General features: G+C 31.2%; 2 protein-coding genes across 3 annotated transcripts in view; both read right to left on the reverse strand.

Annotated features, from left to right (window-relative positions):
• LOC132731573 (myosin-VIIa-like) overlaps positions 1–14,558 on the reverse strand; it is a 65,824-nt gene extending 51,266 nt beyond the window's left edge. Inside the window, exons 1-2 of the mRNA XM_060717767.1 lie at positions 14,402–14,558; positions 5,518–5,603 (exon numbers count right to left, since the gene is read on the reverse strand). Coding sequence (XP_060573750.1) covers positions 5,518–5,535 — 18 coding nt within the window. The 5' untranslated portion in view covers positions 5,536–5,603; positions 14,402–14,558. The remainder of the gene's footprint in view (positions 1–5,517; positions 5,604–14,401) is intronic.
• Positions 14,559–16,382: 1,824 nt separating this feature from the next.
• On the reverse strand, positions 16,383–25,891 carry LOC132731578 (uncharacterized). 2 transcript variants are annotated; one of them, XM_060717775.1, is made up of 7 exons: positions 25,804–25,891; positions 24,956–25,023; positions 23,629–23,792; positions 22,056–22,159; positions 19,158–19,322; positions 18,195–18,397; positions 16,383–17,179 (listed from the first exon to the last, which is right to left on the reverse strand). In XM_060717775.1, exons 1-7 carry the CDS (start codon positions 25,873–25,875, stop codon positions 17,029–17,031), a joined length of 927 nt encoding a protein of 308 aa, XP_060573758.1. In that variant the 5' UTR covers positions 25,876–25,891; the 3' UTR covers positions 16,383–17,028. The 2 variants fall into 2 exon arrangements, with proteins under 2 accessions (XP_060573758.1, XP_060573759.1); XM_060717776.1 differs by lacking the exon at positions 16,383–17,179 and adding an exon at positions 17,786–17,921.
• Between the last annotated feature and the right edge of the window lie 98 nt (positions 25,892–25,989).

Here is a 25,989-nt window from a genome sequence, read left to right on the forward strand (position 1 = left end):
CACAAACCCTTTCGTTTTACATTAATGAAAACTAAAAATCTGCTAACCGAAATTCCAGGACGCATTGAGCGTAAGGCCATCTCACTGTTTCAAACTTTTCATATGCTCCAGAATATATCCCTCAATACATGTATTGCACAAATCAATTATAAACTTTTTTTTTTTTTAATAATATATTCATAAATTTCCACCATTAAAAGTCACAGAAACACTTTATACTTGTAAATATTTCAGTTGTTTTAATTTAGCATGACATACTCATTTACTTTCCTTATAAACAAGCTCCTTCATTTATATTTCTCACACACAGAGCTGCTGGAAAATGTCACCACAATTATAAATAATTCCCTTAGATTCAGTGCATAATTGTATCCTAGAATATCTGTATTCAATATCAGCAAAATCTGTTATTTACAAGGCTTTATGCAGATTTACAATCGCTTTTCTACAGTCCATATCTCATAAATACAATAATACACAGACTCTGAAATTTTATCCTTTCACAAAAAATAATTTTGTAACGAAACTTAAAACTGCATTACTTAAATGTTTACCCTACAATTAAACATATTCATCTTACAGTTTAAATTCCAAATAAAATGTCAGAAGGACCACTCGTCAACAAAATCCAAATGACATCCAAAATTTCTACGATTTGACGATATTTTATCAGCCTCGACCATACACAAACAAGAAACACCTTTGCACACATTTAAAATCTATCTTTGATAAGCCCTTAAAAGACTAAATAAACAAAATTAACAATGAAATCAGGGGAAAGAAATGCTGTAAATACCATACATGTGGTCATGTTGCCACGATTTTAAACATCAAGACATTAACGGGCCTGGGAGAAATATTGAAAACTTGCCAGTAATGGTTAAAATGTCTCCTAGACAATTCTCCTCCCCATCCCCGAACTCCCCTGGGACCTCAGATCTAACCATCATATTAATTACTATTTAGTTTAAATCATAAAACCATGACTGATGCCATAATACTCTCAGTGAGAAAGATATTTTCAAGATTGAATTACAAATCAGCTTAATAGAAGATATCAATAAAATTAATCAATTAATTAACAATCTGACCAGAATATCACAAATTTCATCAGTATAATATACATTACTGGTTTGGGAGATAAACTCGGCCGAAAATCAGTGTTTTGAGGGCATATTTCATTTATTTGTTTACGTATTCTGATGAATCTTGCACCACAATAAACTTCAGCTCTTCGATTTTCTGGTATCACCATGAAAGTTATATTTAGAAACATAACGGGTAATTTTGAGAGGCCCTGGAAGAGGTACGTAAAAAGGATATTTTTTACGCGCGCGAGTAGATAATTCCGGCTCTTTGTTTTTCTTCTTAAATGAGTAAGTTAAAACGTAAAATAACATGTTTAGACATTTTTATTATTTCTTTGCTGTTCATTTATGTCAAATAAAAAATATTTGTTACCAAAATTGTTGAGCATTACGTTGGTATAATGAATATTTAACACGATATTTATATGCAACATACTATGTAACATATAAATCATTTTTACGTAAAAACACATGCATTATCATTAATTAACGTATAACGAAATATGTAGTTAAAGAATAAGTGATTCAAATTTATTTTTGCTTAGCTTAACAGAGTGAAGAAGAAATTAATTTAGTGGTATTCAACCTACACATTAACATATAAAAGGAGCATTTAACATCAGTCTTTCAATCCATTCCACTTAAAGATTACAATTGTGATATCAGCCTTTTTTCTGACTAAGCAAGACAAAAGTGAGTCTGAATTTCATCTACAAAATGTATACTTAGACGTTGTCTGCTTTACCGGTAGTCGGTCAATATATAAAAATACGCCTGTGCGGGCCTCAAATTGAGCATCTGCTGCACATGCGCACAACAATGGGATTCCCGTACTTTTTATAGGCATGTTTTGTAAACAAACAGGTAAAAGTCTGTGTTATTTTTTAAATATCTTACCAAACTTGACAAAATTTCCAGATATTGTCGAATTCCAGCGATAGTTTGAGATGGTGAGCTTGATTAGATTAAAAATTCCGATAACTCGATTTAATTATAAAAAGCCGAGTTTATCAACCAGCCGAAGTTATCTCCCCAACCAGTAGGCTCTTTTATAAAATCAGACTTAGCAGCAGATCTAATTAGTAAAGAGTTTCAAAAATCTATAATGTTCACTAACTTTTAAACCAAAGAGAATATCAATTCACTTTAAAGGATAAATTTCTAAAATGATGCCTTGATGGAATTCAGACCCAACCTGAGTAAATGCCAATAACTCAACCAGTAAATACCGATAACCCAACCAGTAAATATCAATTACAATGTAATCAGTAAATGACAGACTTTTTAACTAGTCTGACATCATTTCTGACATCAGCAGCAAGAAATTCTGACTTGCTCTAGGATCAAACCACGGTGATTCCTGCTTACAAATCTGGTGCTTGTCTGATGATATTAAGCCCTGTATTATTAACAGCTGGCGGACAAAGTTTAAACATTCTGTAAAATCGGTTCATAGTACATATAAAGTTCATAGCACACGGCTTCTCCTGTCTAATTTCAAGTGTCAGCATTAGCTTATCAGAAAGAAAAAAAACAACTTAAATTTGCCTTACAGTAATCTAAAGTTTACCCAAAACATCTCTTAACCCTTTTTGAGGCTCAGCTTCTGATAAGAAAACTGTTGACCGAGGTGATAAAATTTGCACTTTTTGAAAGGTGAAGGTTTTATTTAAGTACTGTACATGCAATTTTGCTGAATACAACATGGAGTATATGCATTGTTCACTCTTTCATTGTCAGTGGCCTTCCTTGTTCATCAAATCAATCTTCTTGTTTTCATACAATATCCACATAAAACATTTCTCTTTAAATGTCATAGACAATAAAAAGTGTGCAATTTATTGCAAACATGTAATTAATTATCATAAAATGTTGTAAAAATTAATCATTAAGCTGTTGTTAAACATGTTAAACTTTATGTTTGAACCAACAACATTTTATGATATTAACCAATTACACAGAATATTCACCTAGCTCGGGGTCTTTTAAAGGCTACTTAAAAATAAACACTGAAGATAACAAACTGCTTGTGCATCTGTATAGAGGATGTTGGTTTTTTTCTTGATAAAGTTACATGAATTATCCATTTCAGTTACCTGAACTTTGATTCAGAAAATTATATAACATTTTGAATAAGTGAGTTCAGCCCTAATGTGAAGAAAAAAACATATACACATCCTAAATAAGTCATATATTAATTAAGTTTTTCTATAAAAATGTCCTTGATAATTTCATTGGAGTCTATAATTAATTTGTAACTTAGTGATTGGAAAAAGCAAGAATGATTGGCCTATGTTAAATGCCAGTATAGATGGATCGAGTCACACACAGTTCCATGCATGCAGTCAGAATTAGCTCTTTTATATTTACTGCTGACCCTTAAATTTTAAGTTCTTCAAAACACTTTTAAATGTAATCAAATGTTCCAAATTCTAATCAAGACAAATCAATCATAATAAACAATGCAGGGTGTATTTTTTAAGATTAAAATTCTGAAGAGATGTAAAGACACCAAGATGAAGTACCAGGCAACATTTTACAGCTACTTATACTTCACTAGACAAAAAGTTAAAGATAAAGTCTGTATATTCTATTCAAACAAAAGAAAGGAAAAAAACGACTTTGCTCTTAAAACTTCATCAATTTATCATGTAAAGGAATTATTTCACATTCCAAAAACAGGAGAAAAATGTGTACAGAGGTGATTTGCTTAAACCTTTAGGCCCTCCCCATATCTGCAATAAATATGTTTATACTTTAGTAGTAAGTTTATCTATACATACTTTATGAAGATTTATGGGGCATGCCAACTACTTGTGAATATATCTGCAGTATTTTATGTTACAATTTGACCGATCAGTCAATATATAGGCAATATTTCTTGTTTACTTAAAAATGGTAGCCCCTGATTTATTGCCTACTGTTTTTATTATAACAGTGTTAATGTATGTGTAATTTTGTGTTTTATATCTTAAAATAAAGGTAGAAAATCAAAGGAAAATCATACCTTAATAATAAAGATAGAAAATCAAAGGAAAATCATATCTTCATAATAAAGATAGAAAATCAAAGGATAATCAATATCTTTATAATAAAGACAGAAAATCAAATCTTTATTATAAAGATAAAAAATCAAAGGAATATCATATCTTAATAATAAAGATAAAAAATCAAAGGAATATCATATCTTTATAATAAAGATAGAAAATCAAAGGAAAATCATATTTTTATGATAAAGATAGAAAATCAAAGGAAACTCATATCTTTATAATAAAGATAGAAAATCAAGGGAAAATAATATCTTAAATTTATAATAAAGATAGAAAATTAAAGGAAAAATTCTCTTCACACCCGAAGTTCATATTAAAAACCAATTCTTAATTAATTACATGTACAGTACTTCGAAAATGAGATGTTAAAAATTCATATTATAATTTAAATAATACCATTCTAACAATTAAAGAAAAAAAAAACATATTTTTTTGTTTGAACAAAATATGTGCAAGTAATTTTCTTGCCACTGAAAAAAAAAACTTTTTCTGTATGAAGCATATATACATAGTTAAATGCAGCATATGTCTTCACATGGTTGATTAGCTTAAAATGAGGAAGTATGAAGTATTGATGCTCAACATGTCAACAGATCCAAACATCTATAAGTTTATATATAGTTAACACATTTCATTTTGAGGCCAATCTAATTGAAACAGTTGAATGTAAAATAATAGTATGCATCATTTCGTGCTTTATCATGCTTACAGTATATAATATTCAATGATGATTCACTATATTAGGTAAACAAAGTTCTCTTAAATATTCTATGTAGGATTCAATCTACAGATGAATGTATCAAACAAATATTGCCTTCTGGTACCACGCCTTTACTAAATATACCAGTACACATACAACCAGTGCAATACCAAGATCAGCCTGCACTGGTACCAGAATTCACTACCATCATTCTGATCATGATCTGCACTGCATACAATTCAGTCAGTACATTTTTTTAAGTTTTTCTTTAAAATGAAGGTTTTGTCCAGATTAAAAGAAACTTTTTCAGATATAAAGCTTGGTATGGGTATATTGATACTGGCCCTAATCTTAAAGATAATACATGATTGTAAAATAATGCTGGTATTAGATTATGAAACTTACCATTGCAATGACATAAGATAATATTCAGTACTGTCATTCACAATTAATAGTACTGGTACTTATCTGGCATACTCTAATATGTGCAAGTACATATCATTCACACATATTGGTACAAATGTATTAACAACCTCAAGTATAGTTTAAATTATAAGTAATGTCAAATACAGATAGATCTAATGGCCATTATTTAAACTACCATCCATTTAAAGTAAACAATGGTGGTAAACATTATAATTATGTGGTCAAATTTATCTTTGAAATTTCTAAATTTTACCTTGGCTAGAATGACCATTGTTAAAGACTTTGGTATGTCCTTATTTCTTGTTGTTGTTAAATGTCAGCTGTTTTATATAAGTGGCCCTGAAATATAGAAAACAAATATAAGTACCAAAAAATAATTTCATTAATAAATATTTTTTTTATATCATGCAAAATATGAAATCACTGAAACTGAAACAAAGTTGAAAAAACCCAATGATTATGAATGTTAAAATAATCAACTTCTTAGATATCAACTTTATGTCCAACAGTAATATGTCATTAAACATTATGCCACCATTATAACCTTATATAGCCTCGATTCTCTAAGTACTGCCCCCTAATCCTCATGCAGGGTTATCGTCTGATACTCATGGTTGATTAACATGTAACATAACATAACATGTAATCAATTTTAATGGTGTTACCGTGGGTATCCAACAATGCCTCAGGGAATAAAATAAGGACTTTGATTTTTGGAAATTCAGACTTCTGGTTAATGCCCCATCCTGCACTGGAAAAGTTGGCTTGTAAAACTCCTACTACCTGGTAAGTGACTCCACAATGCTTAAGTCTGACATATTTTTGTTTTTGTTTGGTTTTTTGGTGCACATACACTATTTAGGTCACAGGGCACCAAAACAGGAAAGATGATTTTGGTTAGCCACGGAGGTTACAAACTTTAAAAGTAACACCAGGGGTCAAAAACCACCTCACCGGTAGGCTCCAGTATTTATTATTCAAACCCGTTTAGTCGCCTGAGCTAACACTGCATACAGGGTTAAACTCAGAGTGACTGCAACCTGTAAAGGCAACCCCTCGTCCACAAGGGGAAGGAGTCTGACATAATGACCTAACTTTTTAGCATCAAAACAAAACCACCACAATGTCAATTAAGGCAGTGCCATATAGACAGAAGATATCTAAATACCTAGCTCATTTCCCTCACTATAATATCACAGGGATTGCAACCAAGGAAGTGAGAAGACATGTTGGGGTACAATTGACTGATGTGATACAAATCTAAACACCAAAACTAAAATACCAAATTTGAAAAAAATAATAATAAAAAACCTATCTTACAATTATCAAAAAAACTTTAAGGTGATATAACATACCAATAAATCATATTGAAACTTGGATAACAAACTATATTGTACACCACTGCAGAGTTTATCTTATCACGACTTAGCTCACTATTTAATCAATAGGGACAGCAGAAATACAAAAATGTTATCAGGACTTCCTGGAATTTCAACAATCATTTTAACGCAAATTATGATAAGGCTACCATATTACTCGGTCATTGGTGTTTGAAAAAAATATGTTATTAAAAAGGTAAAACAGCAACAATAACAGTGGCTATACACTGTCATTTTTATGACCAAATGCATCAATACTGATATCTCAAGGTCTCAGTAATTATCATTGCTAATAGTTTATATGACCTAATTGGCAGTGGTGACTTTGTGATTAAAGTGCAATGGCCTATCCACTCAGGAATCATGGGTTTGAGCCATATTTATTGGTTTATACTAATTTATTTTGGTTTAATTGTGTTGGAAGCTATAAGCTTATTGGAACACTCTCGAATCCGTTCCTGGAACCAACCAGCTCAAAGAACCAACAACTTGCCCCTGACAGTGTTTGAACCCACATGGCCAGCATCAAAGATTACTAGTCTAGACGCGTGAACCACTTGGCCAAATCATGGGTTTGAGCCATACTGGGTAAATGCACAGGTTTGTATATACTGACAAACTTTTTACACAATCAAGTCTTATATTTAATAAACAATTAAAACTAATCACATTTATAATCAATGTCTCTCTTAGAAAACTGCCTGCATTCACTATTTGTCTTTCATTTTACAAAAAAGCAGAGGATGAGTAGGAAATCATAGTCCACTATTTATTGCAGTATCCAAATAAAACAAAATATTAGCAAATATGGATTAATGACTTTGACAGAGAGATCTAATGTATAGCATTTTCAAGGAACGTTGTAAGGTGTTTTCAAGGTATTTTCAACGGATGTTTAATGGTATTTTCAAAGGTGTTGTACGACGTTGTCAGGGATATTGTTTGGTAATATTCTAAAGATGTTGTTTGGTTATTTTTAAGAGATGTTCTATAATATGGTCTTTTCCAGGGATGTTGTATGGTATGTTCAAGAGTGGTGTATGGTATATTTGATGGGTGTTGTACAGTGTATTCAAGGGTGTTGTATGATATATACAGGGCATTTTGTCTTTTTTTCTTGATGTGTTGTATGGCATATGCAGGGGGTATCAGTTGTATGGTATTTTCAGGAGATGATGTAAGATATTTTCCTCACTATATGACAAATTTAAAAAGAAAAGTTAATGAATGTTTCAACAAACAAACAATTTACAGCAGAGCTATAGCCTTTGAGGCAGAGTCTGTGTAATAAAATTACTTTGCCTCTTTAGATAAACATTACTGAAAAATTTCTTAAGAAATACCAATTTAAGTAAACATTGTCCTAGCAGGCTAGCACTCTAAACACTTAAAGTCATATGTCAGTGAATATATGTCTCCCCAGGTTTCTGAACTTATAAATGCCAAGTTTGAACATCAAAGCAAAAATGACTCTGTCCCATACAATAGCCAATATCATCTGTGCCTAGAGGTAAAACATGATTCAGTTACCCCATGGTCTAGAATGTCTCACTGACTTAATAAAAATAAAAAGTAAAAAGAAGAAAGAAACAAAATCAGTATGTACATGCATTATTTATATTTTCCACCATAGCAAAATGGTTTTAAAAAATACAAAAATATTTCTTTTCTATGTGTACAAAAAAATAATTTTCTTAATTATTCTAGCCATTACTGTTTCATTTAAAATTTCATATACAAAAAAGAAGTCATCATAAAATCTGATAAAAAATACCTGTTTAAAAGCTTGGATGATAAAGATTCCATTTCACATTAATAATAAATAATAACGTCACGATTCGCTCGCCATAATGACTCAAACGAAATTTTAAAGAAATACGGAAGTAAAGTTGGGTGTCTTTCGAAATACGTTATCACTGAATAAACATTATACATTTGCATTAACATGCAGGCCATAGATAAAGACAAGCCCTGATTACATGTAATTTTCCACTATCTATAAACATTCTTTTCTATAGATCGGATTAAATTAGTATAATTTACTTGCTCCAGAATACATTAATAAATCTACAATGCAAATTAATGCATTTTAATGTATAAACTAATACAATATAAAAGTGAGTGAGGGAATTAATGCATTTTCTTAAGAGAGTTAGTAAATTAATAAATTATATATTATATAATACACACAAGTATTTGGGAAAGTTTAACCTAGTACAATGTGCTCATAAGATAACTTGTATCATAGTAACTGGGGACCTTTCTTTTGAAAATGTGTCAGAGATAAATCGTTACATAATACATATACATGCACTGGAGTGCAGGTATCCAGTGCAGGTATTTAAATTACCCGCACTCCAGAGCTTGCCCATTGTTTGGCTCATTTTTGCTGGGGTTTACTTATTGTGACGACAGAGAAAAGGAAAGCAACAGAAATATCATATTCAGATGCTCGATCAATGGTTACTTTTTCATGGGGTTTCATATTGTGACAACAGGGAACGTATTTTTATGTTTGACTATGATACAAAGAGAACATCAAAACACTCAGCAATCTGATTTATACTTGGGGGCTATGCCCCCTCCTCGTACAAATCAGATAGCCTCGTATTTCGATGCTCTTTCTATTACTTAGTCTATGTGAAATTATTAAGATAGATACTACATGTATTATGACGATTTTTTTCTTTTTTGACATAATGATTTCCTGCTGATTTGCCCGTAAAAAACCAAAATGTTACATTGGCTTCAAGATTGTCTAAGCTCTAGGTATTTAAATCTCAGCTAAATTAATAATGGTATGACAGCTTATTATGTTTATTTTAAATGACCAAAACAGGGCAGTTCAAACCGATCTCATTTTCCCTTACCCTGCTGAATTTATGTAATGGATTTTCCCTGCTTTGAATTTTGGAAAAGCCCATTTGATGTTTAGGGGATTTGAACATTTCGGATTCAAAATATTAAAATTTAGGTATCAACAGTATACAGTATAGAGTCATGACAGACTCAGAATGGAAGTCCAGGCTGACCTCAGTCCAGGCTCAAAACTGGTGGTAAAGGCTAACTACCCCTGCGAAAGCATGTTCATCAATTCATGAATTTTCATGAACAGTTCATGAATATTCATGAACATCTTTCAATTGTTCATCATCTTGGCAGAAATGTTCATGAACAAATATTCATGAACATTCAAGTTCATGAATATGTTTGTCTGTTCACGATCATGTTGATGTGTTCATGAACATTTTGGCATCATTCTTGCTCTGTTCATGAACATTTTGGTATGTTCATGAACAAGCTGACAATAATCATGAACTTTAAAAACAAATTTGTCTTTACAATTCTAACCCATGTGAATACTTTTTAGTGTTAGAAAAAATTTCAGTTCATGAACTCATGAACTGAAAAATTTCAGTTCATGAACTCTCGTGAGTTCATGAACTCACTGATCATCAACAAGAGTTGGCTGACCTTGGTAACACCCATAATGCAAAAGTCAACATGGCCGCCAGAAACAAAGCTCTACATGTGTTTTAACAAACTTTCGGTGCAAACTTACTTAAAAATGGAATAAATAACAATGACTTAGCAAAATGAAGAAAAAGTGATGTATTAACATAATGGACTATATAAAATCTTATGGAAAATTGTGTCAAAGAAATAAATTGAAGAGCAAACTGGCAAGTCGTGAATTCTAATGACAATTCAATTTGAACATAGGGAATCAATGAGCACAGTGTTTAACAAGTTTCATTACCTGTGTAATGGGCTTTTGTGTTTTGTATTTGTACTAAAACACTGTCTATTGTGCATTTTATGGCTGGTACAAATCAGCAGTCTTAGAATTAAATGAAAATTGATTGTGATGTCACATTATTTTGACCCCTGGGAGAAGTTTTTGAATTGTTCATGAACATATTCATGAACAATTTCATGAATGTGCATTTGAACAAGTTCATGAATGTGCATGAACAACAAATGAGACTTTTTTTCTTTCATGAACAATTCATGAATCGATATATTCATGAATGTTAACGAACATATATTCATGAACATGTTCATGAATATCTTGATTCATGAATTGTCCGTGAACGAAAAAAAGTCTCATTTGTTGTTCATGCACATTCATGAACTTGTCCATGAATATGTTCATGAACAGTTCATGAATTATTCATGGAATTCTCGCAGGGGTACTTTTGGATTAACTACGGGGATAAAGCAGAAAGGAGGCATGACTGTTGTTAATAGCAGTTAAATTTATTACATTACATTTTAAGTTAACAAATTTCATTGTAATCATTATAAGGCTTTCAACATAGATTTGCACAAATCTAAAATTTACTTCAGTAGCACAGGAGTTTCAATACATTTTAATAAAGAGCTCACTAAATTAAGGATACATTATGCTTAAAGCTGCATACTCCAAGTGAGCCAAAATATTTCAAAGAGAAAAATGTACTAAGATTTTCAGAAAAGTAATTCAAGTAATAATTCATCATGTTATGTGTGAATAAAGGACTGATTAATGGCAGTATCTATCACCATATTTATCAGGTGTTTGTAACTCAATAGGGACTATTTTTTTGCATATTTTGACATGTTTTTGGTAATTTGCGTGGATTGTAAGCGCACGCCGATTGCAATGTGTAAATTGCTTTCTTTGTTCGCTCTACCATATTTCACTTTGAACTACATTTTCAGGATTTAAATAAAAATTAGCATGAATCTGGAGGCATGCTGCTTTATTCTTGCATAGCAGACTGGCGTTTCTGTAGGATTTACTCATGCCGGAAATTTCATCTGACATGGGGGGGGTGCCAGATGAGTCGCGTGCCAAACAACAACGTCATTTTAGCGCACTTTATGAATGAACAGCGTTAAAATGATGTTGTTTTAGAAGGGAAATATGTGCTTAGGATGATTTCGCTGTTGTTCATAATTTAAGTTGTAAGTTCATATGCTATTGTAAGAAAATAGTTATGGATGAAATGACTTTAATTTCCATGAACATATATCATATTGAGGTAAACAATTTTAAATATGAAATAATATGAGAGTATATGCAAGAAAAAATATCTGACATATGTTTGCGGTTCGGATCAGAATATCCGTCTCTCGGGAACCCGCCCATGGGTGGTAACTTGGCAAGCCTCCTTACCGCCCAATGGGCGGATCCCCTCGGGACGGATATTCCTGTCCGAAACCGCAACATATGACAGATATTATATATCTGAAGGCATGCTGGTAATTTGCCAATGTAACCATCATTCTAAGACTGCATGTCCAGCACATTACAGAAATTTCAGACCAGAGTATGTTAAGTGGCTCTATTACATAGAATTTACCAAGCTACCAGCATGGGGTATATATTACAAATAAAATCAACCTGAAACAATAAGGTCATAGTTGCTGGTTTTCTTTAAATAATTTGTATTTCTTGCACCTTTAATCAATAAAGATAAAACAGAAATAGTCTGGTATTTTACCATAAGATTGCAGTAAAAATCTGTGACTGACTGAATTATTAATGTGTTTTTCCTGTAATCAATGTGGACATGGACCTGATAAACAATAGACATGAAGTCTGTAAATAATTCACAAGATTCCAACAGATGGTCAAAATGCAGTCCAACTATTCAGTTGTTATCCCAGCTGTTTAACGATTGGACAATTTACTGCATTGTTGTATACTGAGTCTATTAATATATCATTTTTTTGCTTTATTGTATTCATAACATCAATGGAGGTGTATAGATTTGTCTTTGTTCTGTCTCAATCTCTTCTATATACAGGGCTTCCATTAGTGGAAGTTTTGGGAGTCATTTACTCCTGATTTTGGCTTGTGACTTCCAAAAATATAACCCTTTTCCTTCTTTACCTATATAATCATATGAACTCAAGAATGGGACAGCAGATTGCGGCGCATATTTTCGATCTTGTTACCGTTTTTAAAAACATTTCTGCTATATCTAAATATCTTTTAGTATAATCTGAGTATATGGCCTCAAAAAATATATTATCAATTGAACCCAATCTGTCTTTTAAAACTGGTCAAATTTTACGGTATTATAAAGAAAGATAGGGAGTGACACCCAAAGGGGAAAAACCCATGCCGAAAACGTCGCGGCAAATGGCGGATTCACTCCTTGTCTTTTTTATAATACCGTAAAATTTGACCAGGGTTAAATATACCGTAAAGCAAAGACAGTGCACTTTGAATGCTTGGGATTAAATAAATACAATATACATAATACAAGTTTTAATTGATTATATGTAGTAAGCATATGTTACAGCTAAACGATATTGATGTTTGTTCGAGAGTCATCTTTCATAACCGCGATCAATTTTCAGTTGCTTAGATACAATACAAATTGGTGGCCTTGACCTATAAAGGCCATTATTCCATTGTCAAATGTAAAGCACTTTAGTTACAGGCATATTAGGTCAGCGCTCCTCAATAGTTTGAATTGTCATTTGATTTCAAATTATATGGCAAATATTTAAGATACAACAAATGGTTGACAACTAAAAACTGCCAATTTTTTTAATAATCGTAAAGTTGACTTTGTATAAATTTCAAATGCAGTGTTGTCATTAAAAGTTTTCCGAGATGTTTGGTCCAGTTTTTCTACATATAATATTATGACCGAGTCTTTAATGACAACCCTGCTGACATACATCAAATTGACTCTACAAAGAAAAGGCACAATGGTCCATTCATGATAAAGCCTGAGTATAATTATGGAAACCAATAAAAAGTTTGCGTTTTCAAAGGCCATCAGGACTCTGGTACTCTAAATTAAATTTACTTAACTATTGTAGTCAGTCATATGAGACTTTTAACAAATACCCCAGTGTATAAGTGCTTTAAATAAGGTCAGGCATAATCATGGAATGTCTACCTCTCACAACCATCCTTAGGGATGGGGTGTAGACAGGCTGGTGTAGAGCCACTAATCTTGGTTCACTGAACAATATGATTTCTCATACAGCACTGCAGTATTAGTTAGCAGACACAAAAGTTGTCATCACTGACTGTTGAGATTAAATAAATATGTTTAACTTAGTTAAGTAAAGTCCATTAGACTTAGAGCAAAAACTTTTAATATGAACATGTTTTAACTACATGTATTACACTTTCATTTTGGAAGAATTACATATCAAAATTTATTGAGACAGTTATTAAAATTCGACAATTTCAACTTTTTAGTGAACTTATGCAGTGACAATTCAACTAAAGGTGAATTCATTATTATGATATTTCTAACTTACCTAAATGTGCTACCTTTTCAGTGAAATGCTATTGGTCAAGGCAAAATATATCTTACAATAGTAATCTGAGCTTTGATGGGGTAACTCTTTTAAATGTACATTCTATATAACATTACATAATTTCACAGGTAAACTTATTCAGAGAATTTTATTTTAGACAAGAAATTGGAATGTAAATTTTACAAAAAAAAATTGAAAAATTACATGAATAATTGTTGAGGTGCATTTGTCAGTTTGTATACAGTCTTTGATTTACACAATCTTTAAGTAACAGGTGTTATTTTTTACAAAATATCTTATACAATAAAGGATTATAATATGCCGGGTTTGACAGTTTATACAGTATATGAAATCTTGTTCCAACCCAGTGACCCCAAATTTATAGAAATTTAACATGGTGGGGTAGGCGTATTCTAACACGAATTCGCATCCGAATTAACAGGTAATTTTTAAAAGGTATAACGTTTGACACACGATATTTACCTGTTTATGTTTAAAATCACTCCATTTTCTTATAAAATGTCAATAATTCCGATATAACACTGGTGAAAATCCTTGTTTCTTCTAGGGCACACCCAACAATTGTCAAGCGTTTATGCTTCACGGAACATGTACACAGTATTCCAGGTGACGTCATTTTATCAATTAATGTGTCCACCTGGGCGTGAAACACCTACTGTGCTCTTTAATATTTGAAGATTTGAATTAATAACGAAAGAGGTCAGTTTAGTAAACAATTAAAACCACGGGTAAATAACTGTTTATGGCTAATTAATGTGATAAATTAGGAAATCCCAATATTCTAATTGGGAAAACACCTCTGTGACGTCATACAGGTAACCGAACAAGTTCAATAACTTTTTGCTGTAAAGGGAGATAGTATACTATATACGATTGCAGAACAGTTAAAACGTGGTTGTGTCCCTTTTAATGTTTTATTTAAAAAATGTTGCGTCCCAGATTATAGATAACAAATTTAATACAAGGATTTACCAGAGACATAGATAACATAGTTATCTATGTCTCTGGATTTACGTACTTTTTAACACATTGTACATACTTAACTACCACATTTTAAAAACCTTTTCACCTCTGCCCCTGCCACTGTGTTGAAATCCCTGTAAGACTTTTATCTAGCAAACACCGTGTCCGTGTCCTTAATTTTCTTTCTATCCTATTTTTTCTTGCGCACTGTTTAAGAAATGTCAAGTTTGACAGTTTAACGTACAGATGTAGATGTTTTCTCGCCATTTGGGTTACCCTTTACCAGACATCTGCACTTTTACCGATAATGCCATAGATCTATACGTAATTATTAGGCTTATTATTTGACAGGTTGTTTTTTTTAAACTAATTCTGTACCAGAATATGGCTAAATATATTATTTCTCGTGAAAAAATATACAGTAGGGGCCTACATATACATGTCAGTAGCTCGAGGGATTTTATGAATATGAAGGATACACTATTGGCAGAAAATGATTTAAGAGCTTTATTCTGCGTACGTGTCTGTGTTAAAATAAAAAAGGTTATTTAAAACTTTTATCAATTAACTATTGAAGCCATGTATTTTTTGCTTCAAGAATTTAAGAATGACATTTAAGTACATCAGTTATTATGTATTTTTTGTAATACTCTTGATATACATGTACATGTGCAATTGAAGACAATAATTGTTTTGTTTACTACATCACAGTCAGAAATACAAACTTCTGTCATTTCGCAGAATGCAAGGGAAGTCAACATTGTATACTTTTCTTGGAGTTTTTTTAGTTACTTCCCTTTGACCATATAGGATTGGATGAATATACAGCTATACTTTCCCTTTTTATCTGCATAATTATCACTGAGTACACAGGATTATTTCCAGAAGAGGATTTACCTTGATTTATTATATATTTCTGCTCTCCAATTATTATCTGTTTTAGCTAAAGACGTTAAGAGCTATAAATTTAATCAATTTCCTTCTAAAGAACCCAACTGCTGACATCAGCATATGTTGGGAGTTGGGAGACAATCCTTACCAAATACATTTATGGGGTCTTTAGCTATATGTTATAATTTCAAAGTTGCAATTTTTTGCACATTTATTACATAGCACATTATTTATAAACATGCTAGAAAGCACACATAACATTTGTTTTCAAATCATACCTTAATTCTAACAAAGGAACTATAAATGCCATATATTTATCACATACCCATGCCACTTTTGCGACTCAGTGAAAAAAAAGAATATTTGAAATTCATGTAAGTTCATTACTAAAATTGAATAAAATAATATTATGTTCGCCACAGACTCTCATAATATAATTTCAACTTGTTCCATAAATTCAGTATTAAACTTACACTCAATTAATATCCTCTGTATCTAAATTCTCACTTACCCTATTTCCAAAGTTCAATATTTTCTTGTTCATAACTTGTTTTCAAAGTAATTCAATGCTTGGTGAATAAATTGAATAAAAATCCAGAAAGTATAGAAAATGATTTAATAATCTGCATAATAAAATCAAGATAACATTTGTGAAATGCTGTGCCACCACATTGTATAGCACTAATGATAAGATAAGCAAAAGTAATTTATCATTTGTTTGTATATAAAATACATCAATTAACAAAGATCAATGTCAAGTAAACCGAAAGTAAAATATTTCATGTGTATGCAAAACAATACTGGATAATGGATTTTTGCAAATTTACTATTGAAGGTATCCTTCTGTTATCCCCTAATATTGCATTTGGTTCTGCAAATTGCTATAGCCTTTATTTTATGTAAAGTTGGAGTTGACTAGAATATTTCGAGATTTATAAGGTGTATTTTTGAAACACTTGTACACAGAGGGAATATTAACACAAAGACATAACGCTAAAACACTGTATACACAAAATCATTAACTTTTTAAAAATTCAAAATTTTAAGATTTCAATTTATTGCAATCTCTCATTGTCTATCAATCACTTATGTAAAATCATTTATTGTAAAAATCATTTATTGTATATTTGCTTAGTTTTGTCTGACACCAAATCATTAAAAGTTTAAACATACAAACTTTTTAAAATTTTATTTCATTGCAATCTATCATAGTCTATCAACCACTTATGTTAAAATCATTTATCATATATTTGTTTAATTTTGTCTTTCATTTTTTTGATATCTGAAGGATAGACACGACAGCAGCCGCCTACCCAAGATGCACCAAGGTCTATCCATTCCTGTACACAGTCAGACAAATCCGGGCATGTCTCTTTACCATACCACCTGAAACAATAACAATATATGAGAATTTGGAAGTATAATTATTTTATTCAACTTGTGCAATAAATTCAGTAATGAACTTACACAAATTTAATATTCTATTTATCACATACCAAAAATAAAGACCGTTTAAAGTGAAATAAGAGTCATTTTTCATTGATGCCCCTACAGTATAACGCTAACATTGAGCGCGTCTTTACACTATGTTTTTGTAACGCTCTGTAGAGCAACCTCTTTACAACAACTAGTGCTGTTATTGATTCAGTGCAAAGCAAATCAACAATATCGATATCAGGCAACAAATATTGATGATACAACAGTATTTTGATAATCACATACTTTAAGTATTAACTGCTTGTCTATAATTCTTTATCATACCTGTTTAAAAGCTTTCAGTAAAAATGTGTTCTTTTCATACATGAGTCCTGTTTATAAATGCCTATTGCATGATTTTTGTTGACCATTTTTTGTCATCACTGCTAGGAAGTATGCTTCTGCATTTGTTTTGGGTAAATTTTCATAATTTCAAGACATTCAATTATTAAATCAAATTTACCGATTTTCTAAAATGTGTATCGATTATTGATCAACAGAAAAATATCACCGATACCTCGATATCATTTTCATCAATAGCTCTACAACAACTGTATCAATTCTTCCTTAAGAGACCTTACAATGAATCTAACCTCTCCAGTGCAACACCTCTCAGTTATATGAAAACCTTTCTCTCCCAAAAGTACTTGCTCTGCAAAGGTTGTATTGTATCATGAAACATAAAGGTCTCATTATGACCCTATTAACTCTTCTGCAAAATGATATTGGTTACTCAACTACTTTGGTAATTTCTTAGATACTGGAACATGTATTCATGTCTGGCTATGACCATAACTTAAAGAAATCAATTTCAATGAGAAATCTGACCAATTGTTTCAACAATGCTTCAAAATTCCAAAGAACATTATGTAAAACTGAAGCAAAGAAATTATCATAAAATAGAACAACTCAAGGTCAATCTCACCCTTTCCCAGATTTCCATAACTCTCCGCTATTTGGTTTCACAAGAATTGGCTTCTGAATACTTAATCCTTGTAAACTCTTCAAAAGGGAGTTAATATATTGTGGACCAGTACAATTTACTCCCACCGCGATAACGTTACACGAGGAACACACTGCTTTAACAGCATCACAAAATTTCTCACCATAGCATGTTTCTTCACCATTCTGAAATTGAACCAAAATAATAATGATTACCATTAGTTGCTTGCTTCCTTCCAAATTTTATAATTATAACTATAATTCGGATATTTTGATTATCACAAGGTTGAAATGAATTCCAAGTAAGTATAATTCTTAGGAAGCTAGAAATGTGTTCATAGAACATGTTGCCTCTACATTCCATTGCTTCTCAGTCCATGAACAGTTGGATGGACAAAAAAGTGAAAAAATATATGCATCCCCAGCCTTCCCCCAAGTGCAAGTGGGTACATATGAAAATATCATCTTATAATTGCTGATTTTATTTCAAAAACATGATTGAGATTATTTTTATTTTGATGAACTTTAAGTCACACCAACAATGTAATGTTCATTATGGAGATTTTCCAGCTTTACTGGTGGAAGATGTTATGCTTGGATTGTGAGCCAAATGGACAGGCAATAAGCCCTTACTACTCTATAATTCCGATAAAACTAAATGAGCCGCATCACGACAAAACCAACATAGTGCGTTTGCGACCAGCATGGATCCAGACCAGCCTTCGCATCCGCAGTCTGATCAGGATTTACCAACTCTACTACAAGTAGAGAAACTGATTGCGAACAGCATGGATCCTGATCAGACTGCGCGGATGCACAGGCTGGTCTGGATCCATGCTGGTCGCAAATGCACTACGTTGGTTTTGTCATGACATGGCTCAAATGTTTTGTTAGTATTATAGATTAACTCTTAGCCAACTATTATACAATTATAATGATAAATTACCCGACAAGAAAATGTCACATATGCTTTTAAATCTGGAAACTGTTTTTCTATCAAGTTTACTACAGCCTCTGCCTCCAGTTTAGAGGGTATTGTTTCTATAGCAACCATGTCTACACCAGCTTCTGATAAAGCTTTCAATCTAGGTAAATGCCACTTCTGTATTTCCTGAAATATTTCAAACACTTATCATCTTGTTTAAACAACACAAAAACTGTCAAGGAAAATACTTTACAGCCTCAAGATTAATGATTGTCAATTTGAACAAGTAAAGTGATTTAAATTCTAAGCATTATTGATCCTTGGAAAAACAAATGTATGTCGAAATTCATAACATAAGTCTCACTCCATCAGTAACATGGTGAGTTCTAAGTATTGGTAATGCATGCATAATTTAAACAGTGTTGGTGATTCATGCATAATTCAAACAGTCATTCAGTCTCATTTCTGTTCAATAAATTTTTCTCCAACACCATTTATTGCAAACTTCTCCACACAAGTCACTTGAATCAATGGCACAGGACAAATTTCATGGCTTCATTACACATATGATAAAAAAAGAGCCTAAGGAATATGTACAAAGCTCAATGCTTAATACATTATTTGTACATCAATGGTTGGGATTTAGTCCTGCCTACATTCTCAAGATCATACAGAGACTTTCAAACTTTACTGGTGGAGGAAAACCTGAGGTATCCATCAGTGCATCAATATAATAACTAGCACCTGAGTAGAACCACTTAAATCCTTGATTTCTAAAGCGAATCCAAGTTACCTAAGCATGCTTCTTAAGGTAGTCTCACTGCAATGCTTTCTCGCCCAAAAATTTTGTAACATCGGCCAATATCGTAATAAAAATTGGTAATTTCCAGAATGTTATTTTTCATAATCTTCGATATTCATTAATTTTTAACCATTTATAACTGAAATTTAGTACGATAAAATGATGAGTGATTGTAAATAATCTAATGCCCAAGATTTTGAAAAAATAACCATACAGAAAAAACCAATTTGCTACAATATAATTATTGGCCGATGTTAGATTCTTTTTGGAAAGCATTACATACCTTAATATCTGCTTTAACTTGGAATGACACATATCAAAATAGTGTGATAAATGTTTTATATGGGGTATACATGAAGCAAAGGATATTGAGTCTATTCACACTAAGTTTTTAAGACGCATTTTGGGTGTAAAAAAGTCAACAAATTTATCTACACTTTATGGAGAATTAGGAAGAATTCCTTTGTTATTCATTCGAAAAATAAATATGATTAAGTACTGGATAAAAATTTTAAAACAGAATGATACTGCTCTGGTTAGAAGAAGCTATTTAATTTTAAAAGTAGATGCAGATCGTAATTTAAAATATAATGGGAAAAATTGGGCTTTTCAAATAAAAAATATTTTACAAGAACATGGAACATGTTACATCAGATAAATACTTTATAGCACAATTTGAAAATAGGTTAAAAGATATATACCTACAAGAGTGGCATTCATCTGTAACCTCTAATGTAAAATTGTCTTTTTATGGTATGTTTAAGGAAAATTTCTCATATGAATGTTATTTAGATGTTCTAGACATTAGAAAATTTAGATATATATACTCAAATTTTAGAATAGGGTCACATGATCTTGAAATTGAGGTTGGTAGACATAAAAAGATATTGAGGGAAAACAGATTATGCATAAAATGTTCTAAGAATGTAATAGAAGATGAATTTCATTTTTTACTATGTTGTGATTTTTATTCAGAACTTAGAAAATTATATTTACCGATTAAGTACCTAAATGCTCCAACCTGAAACAAAGTTAATATATTAATGTCTACAAAAAATGATGATCTTATAAAGGGTACAGCAACATTTTTTGTATTACGCTTTTGAAAAAAGGAAGTTAAACAATTAATATGTCTTAGATACAAAATGATAATTAAGAAACTCCCAGAAAAAAAATTTTATGCTTAAAAGTTATTTTCAGTTAAATTTATATAGTATATGTTTAAACATTGTGCACATGCTATAATTTTGTGTTAATTGTTTCTCTGTATATATGTTTTTGCATGGGCCAGAGGCCTTAAAGTGAATAAAGTATTTGTATTGTATTGTATTGTATGTATGAAATGATCAATTTGAAATCGATATTCCTTTTGCATTGATTAAACAGAGAATTATTGATAACTTTTTACAAAAATGGTACTCTGATATCAATAACTCCAATCGTTTACAGTCATATTGTGTCTTTAAGTATGAATTCAAATTAGGAGAATATCTGAAAGTGATTACTGATAAGAAATATAGAATTGCTATGTCAAGATTTAGAACTTCATCACATAATCTTTTTATAGAATCTGGAAGATATAATGATACTCCACGAGTACAGAGACTCTGCAAATCGTGCAATATGAAAACCATTGAAAATGAGTACCATTTTTTGCTAGTATGTCCATTTCACCGTGACTTAAGAAGTAAATTTTTTAAACAATATTATTGTCGTTGGCCAAATATCACTAAATTCGAAAAAATAATGTCATCAAAATCTAAATCTGTTCTACTGAACTTAGCAAATATATTTATTTTGCAATGAAAAACCGCATCTCATAATACACTCTCTAAATTTAAATATCTTTATTACTAACTATATTTTTTCCTTAATAACTAGAACTTTTTTTTAAATATATATATGTAACAATATATTTAGTATTTTTTTGTATATCTAGACAGTTTGTGAGAATTGTTTATGTAATTTGAACTACTCTCTTCGGATAAAATTTCATTTCTTTTGTCATGTCTGTCGCTGAACATTTTTGTTTGTATTGGCTCTAAACATATGTTTATGTTTTATGCTGAATAAAATTTTGTATTGTATTGTATATTGTTTTAAGGATATATAAATACCTGTATAGATACAGTATCCATGTATTTGCCTGTGTACTCAGAACCATCATGTAGGCATGCTCCATATGGACCAATTGAGCCTGCCACCTGACCTTCCTTTTCACCTGAAATATTTACATTTTAACCTTGTAGTTAATGTTTAGAGATAAAGCACATGGCAATAATGCATTTCTATGCTCCAACCTTTTCCCTCTTGGCAGGGTACCAGTCTGCTGATTTTGTGTGTCCACCTGTCTGTTCACCTAGATAATGTATCTGCAATGTTTCTTTACCATTTATGGTTGGAGTTTTAAATGACTTGGGGGACATGGCAACCAAATCATGATGAGGTGTTGAATGCAAGAAATGTAACTCTAACACTTTAACTTCTATTCATGATTAGTTCCCTATACTTACTTTATGTTGCAGCTCTAACTTTGATATTTATAGTTAGATTTTAAAACACTTTACAGACATAATATGCAAGTCATCATCAGACAATGTGTTTTTTCTAAGAACTTTATTATAACAATTTTTTTTAATTACTTTCCTGCTTATCAAATTTTAAAGAATATAACATTTAAATGTCTGACAAAATCAACAAAGTCATGGCTAAAAATAGACGTTTAATATTCCGTATGAATTCATTCATTCTCCTGAATATTAGATGCGAATTGGAACCAACATAAATTTGTATGGATTACCAATTATATTATTTTATTTTAACAAGTACTCATGGGTGCATCATTACCTAAACTGATTAGTTTTTCTGCAATGTGAGCTTTCCAATTAACTAAGGAAACTGCACACAGAAATCCTTGACATACAAGTGTTGTAAGTTTTTTTTGTGTTTTTTTTATCTTAACATAGATTAAACTGTATTTATTTCTTGTCATGTCCTTCGTGTCATTTATAAAATGTATGAAATAAGCAAAATTATAAATGTTCTCATCTTCATGACATACATAGGGTCTATACTGTACCTAATATTTGACCCTTATATTTCAATAAATAGCAAAAAGATATGTATTATCATTAAGGCACTTCAGTTTGAATATTCATGAGTCAAATTAACATAAAAATATTTACTTTTAATGTAGTAAAAACAGCCGTTGTATTTATATTATCTGCTGACATATACAATATTAACATCTCTGAAACAAAAGTGGAAATAAAATGATACTTAAATATGAAAAAAGATCAGTCTTTGCCACTAGTATAGAACCAGGCCAGCCTGGTCATCCATGCAGTCTGACCAGGCTCTATACGGTAGCTTATTATTTTCTTATTTGACATTGAAATCCCTAAAACTTCATATGGACTGTTCTAAATTGAAAACAGGATAAATCCAACAATAAGGTTTATATAACTGAGAAATTTATAAATAACTGTCAACTTTGTATCTATTAAACAGAAATTCACCAACATACTTACATCCTGCTAAAAGCATATTTTCTTGCACTGACCTTTTATTAGTCCTGACTTAACACTATAAACTTGGACACAAATTTAAAATGTTTAAGGTCAAACTTAATTTAAGAAAGATTCTTAATCAAAGCCAAACATTTTTCATGGATGATATAAAATATTTTACCAGTTTCTTGTGCCACCTCCTTGCAGGCTTGTTTTGCTAGGTACACACTCTTCTTGATAAGCCCTATGGCTTCATCTTCAGTTATACTGAGATGTTTCATGAATCCATCTATAAATGCTTGGTAACTGACCGTCAGTATAACATCTGCTCCTGCCTTTAGAAAACTGCAGAGTTAAAAGTTTTGATTAATCAAATATTCAAACAAAGTGATAATCAGAACAAAACAGAGACAAGCTGTTGTTTGCTCAAGCAAGAATCTATAGACTCATTGCTCAGTCCTGGTTGGTTCCAGGAACCAATTGGAGGGTGTGTTTATAAAATTATATCTTCTAACACAATCAAACTAAAATAAATTCTGTATAAACTAACAAAACAGTGCAGACAAAAAAAAATATTAAAATGAAATGAAAAACATGACTGTAAAGCATAATTATTGAATTGTATTGATCTGTAAAATATCATTTTGTATTACCCAAAGGATTCATTACGCAAAGATTTTACTCAGCAAGCAATTAAGTCTGGGATAAATTATGTTGATCATATTTGACTCTGACATTTTGCTGGATCTGTGCAATGTACTTGCCCCACTACGAAATCTTAAGCGTCCATTTTGAGCTTGAGGTAGTTCAAGAAAGGGAAATAAAATCATAAACGACTGTGCGACTTAAATGCACAGCTAGTGAGAAAATGCTGTTTAGATAAAGTACAGTTAAAATAATACAGTTGAGATAGTATGGATGACATATGTTTAAGATAATACAGTTAAGATAAAACATTTGAGATAATACAGTTAACATAGTATGGCTGACATTATATGGTTTAGATAATACGGTTGAGATAATACAGTTGAGATAATATGGTTGAGATAATACAGTTAAGATAAAACATTTGAGATAATACAGTTAACATAGTATGGCTGACATTATATGGTTTAGATAATATGGTTGAGATAATACAGTTGAGATAATATGGTTGAGATAATGCAGTTGAGAAAATATGGTTGAGATAATACAGTTGAGATAATATGGTTGAGATAATATGGTTGAGATAATACAGTTGAGATAATATGGTTGAGAAAATACAGTTGGAATATGTTTGAGATAATAAAGTTGAGATAATATGGTTGAAATAATGCAGTTCAGATAATATGGTTGAGATAGTATGGTTGAGAGAATACAGTTGGGATATGGTTGAAATAATACAGTTGAGATAATATGGTTGAAATAGTATGGTTGAGATAATTTAGTTGAGATAATATATGGTTAAGACAAAATAGTTGAGATAATATAGTTGAGACAATATGGTTAAGATAATAGGCCCTACATACCTTTTATGAAGAGATAATATTGACTCTGGATCTGTGTGGAGAAGTCCTGCCGTCCAAAGTGGATCTTCCTGAAAATGAGATATACATATAGAACTATAATGTTCTGTTCTGTGTAAATTATTATATAAATTCATATACAAAAACAACGGATCCCTAAAAATCCAAACATTCCAAGACGTTAGCTGTTACAGTGAGTGTAGCAATAAGTCATTATAATCACAAGCCATTATTTTTTCTGAAAAATAACAGCAATGGTGAAATTTAGAAATATGTACTAATAATTAAATGCAATACTGTATCCTGACACTGAAGCTGCATATAAAAAGTAAAGGAACTTTAAACATTCAATGATGTAATGCCTGTCTTGTTTTTTGTCTCTTGTTCTTATTATTATTATCTTTTTGGAATTAAAAACATTTCAAAATATGCTTAATATTCTCCTTGCTGAAATAACTGCAAAGGGCAATAACTCTAAAATTATACAAAAATAGTTATGGTTCTTAGACAGTCTGCATTTTTGCTCCATGTGATCTGTCACTCAGTCTATCAATCTAAAAAATTCAAATGCCCAATACAAAAATTATGTAAAAAAAATTGGAAAGGGCAATAACTCCAAAATTATTAAAAAGAGAAAATGTTCTGGCACAATTGATAGATCCCTACTCTGACCTTCAATTTGAATAACAATAGATTTGAACATTGACATGTGCTCTTTTGTTTGCATCCCATATACATGTATTTAAATCTGATAATTAGACAACAACAAAATATTTATTAAAAAATACAAAGAGATCAAACATTATAGTGTGCCCATTCGTTTAGGAAGTATTCCTTATTTTTATACTTACATAAATTTCCTTTTTTCCTTGTATTATAAGTTCGTCCGCAGCACCACCATCCAATATCTTGACCTTGTCCATCTTTTTTGATAAAGTGAAAGTAGACGACGTGTAAATATCACGATCTTGACAGGTGTAACTGATTTATGTTTTAACCTCTTGTGTGCAAATTTGAAAATGATAAACATAAGGACA

Source organism: Ruditapes philippinarum, unplaced genomic scaffold, assembly GCF_026571515.1.
Source record: "Ruditapes philippinarum isolate M1 unplaced genomic scaffold, ASM2657151v2 ctg3083_1_1_1_1, whole genome shotgun sequence".
Taxonomy (NCBI): domain Eukaryota; kingdom Metazoa; phylum Mollusca; class Bivalvia; order Venerida; family Veneridae; genus Ruditapes; species Ruditapes philippinarum.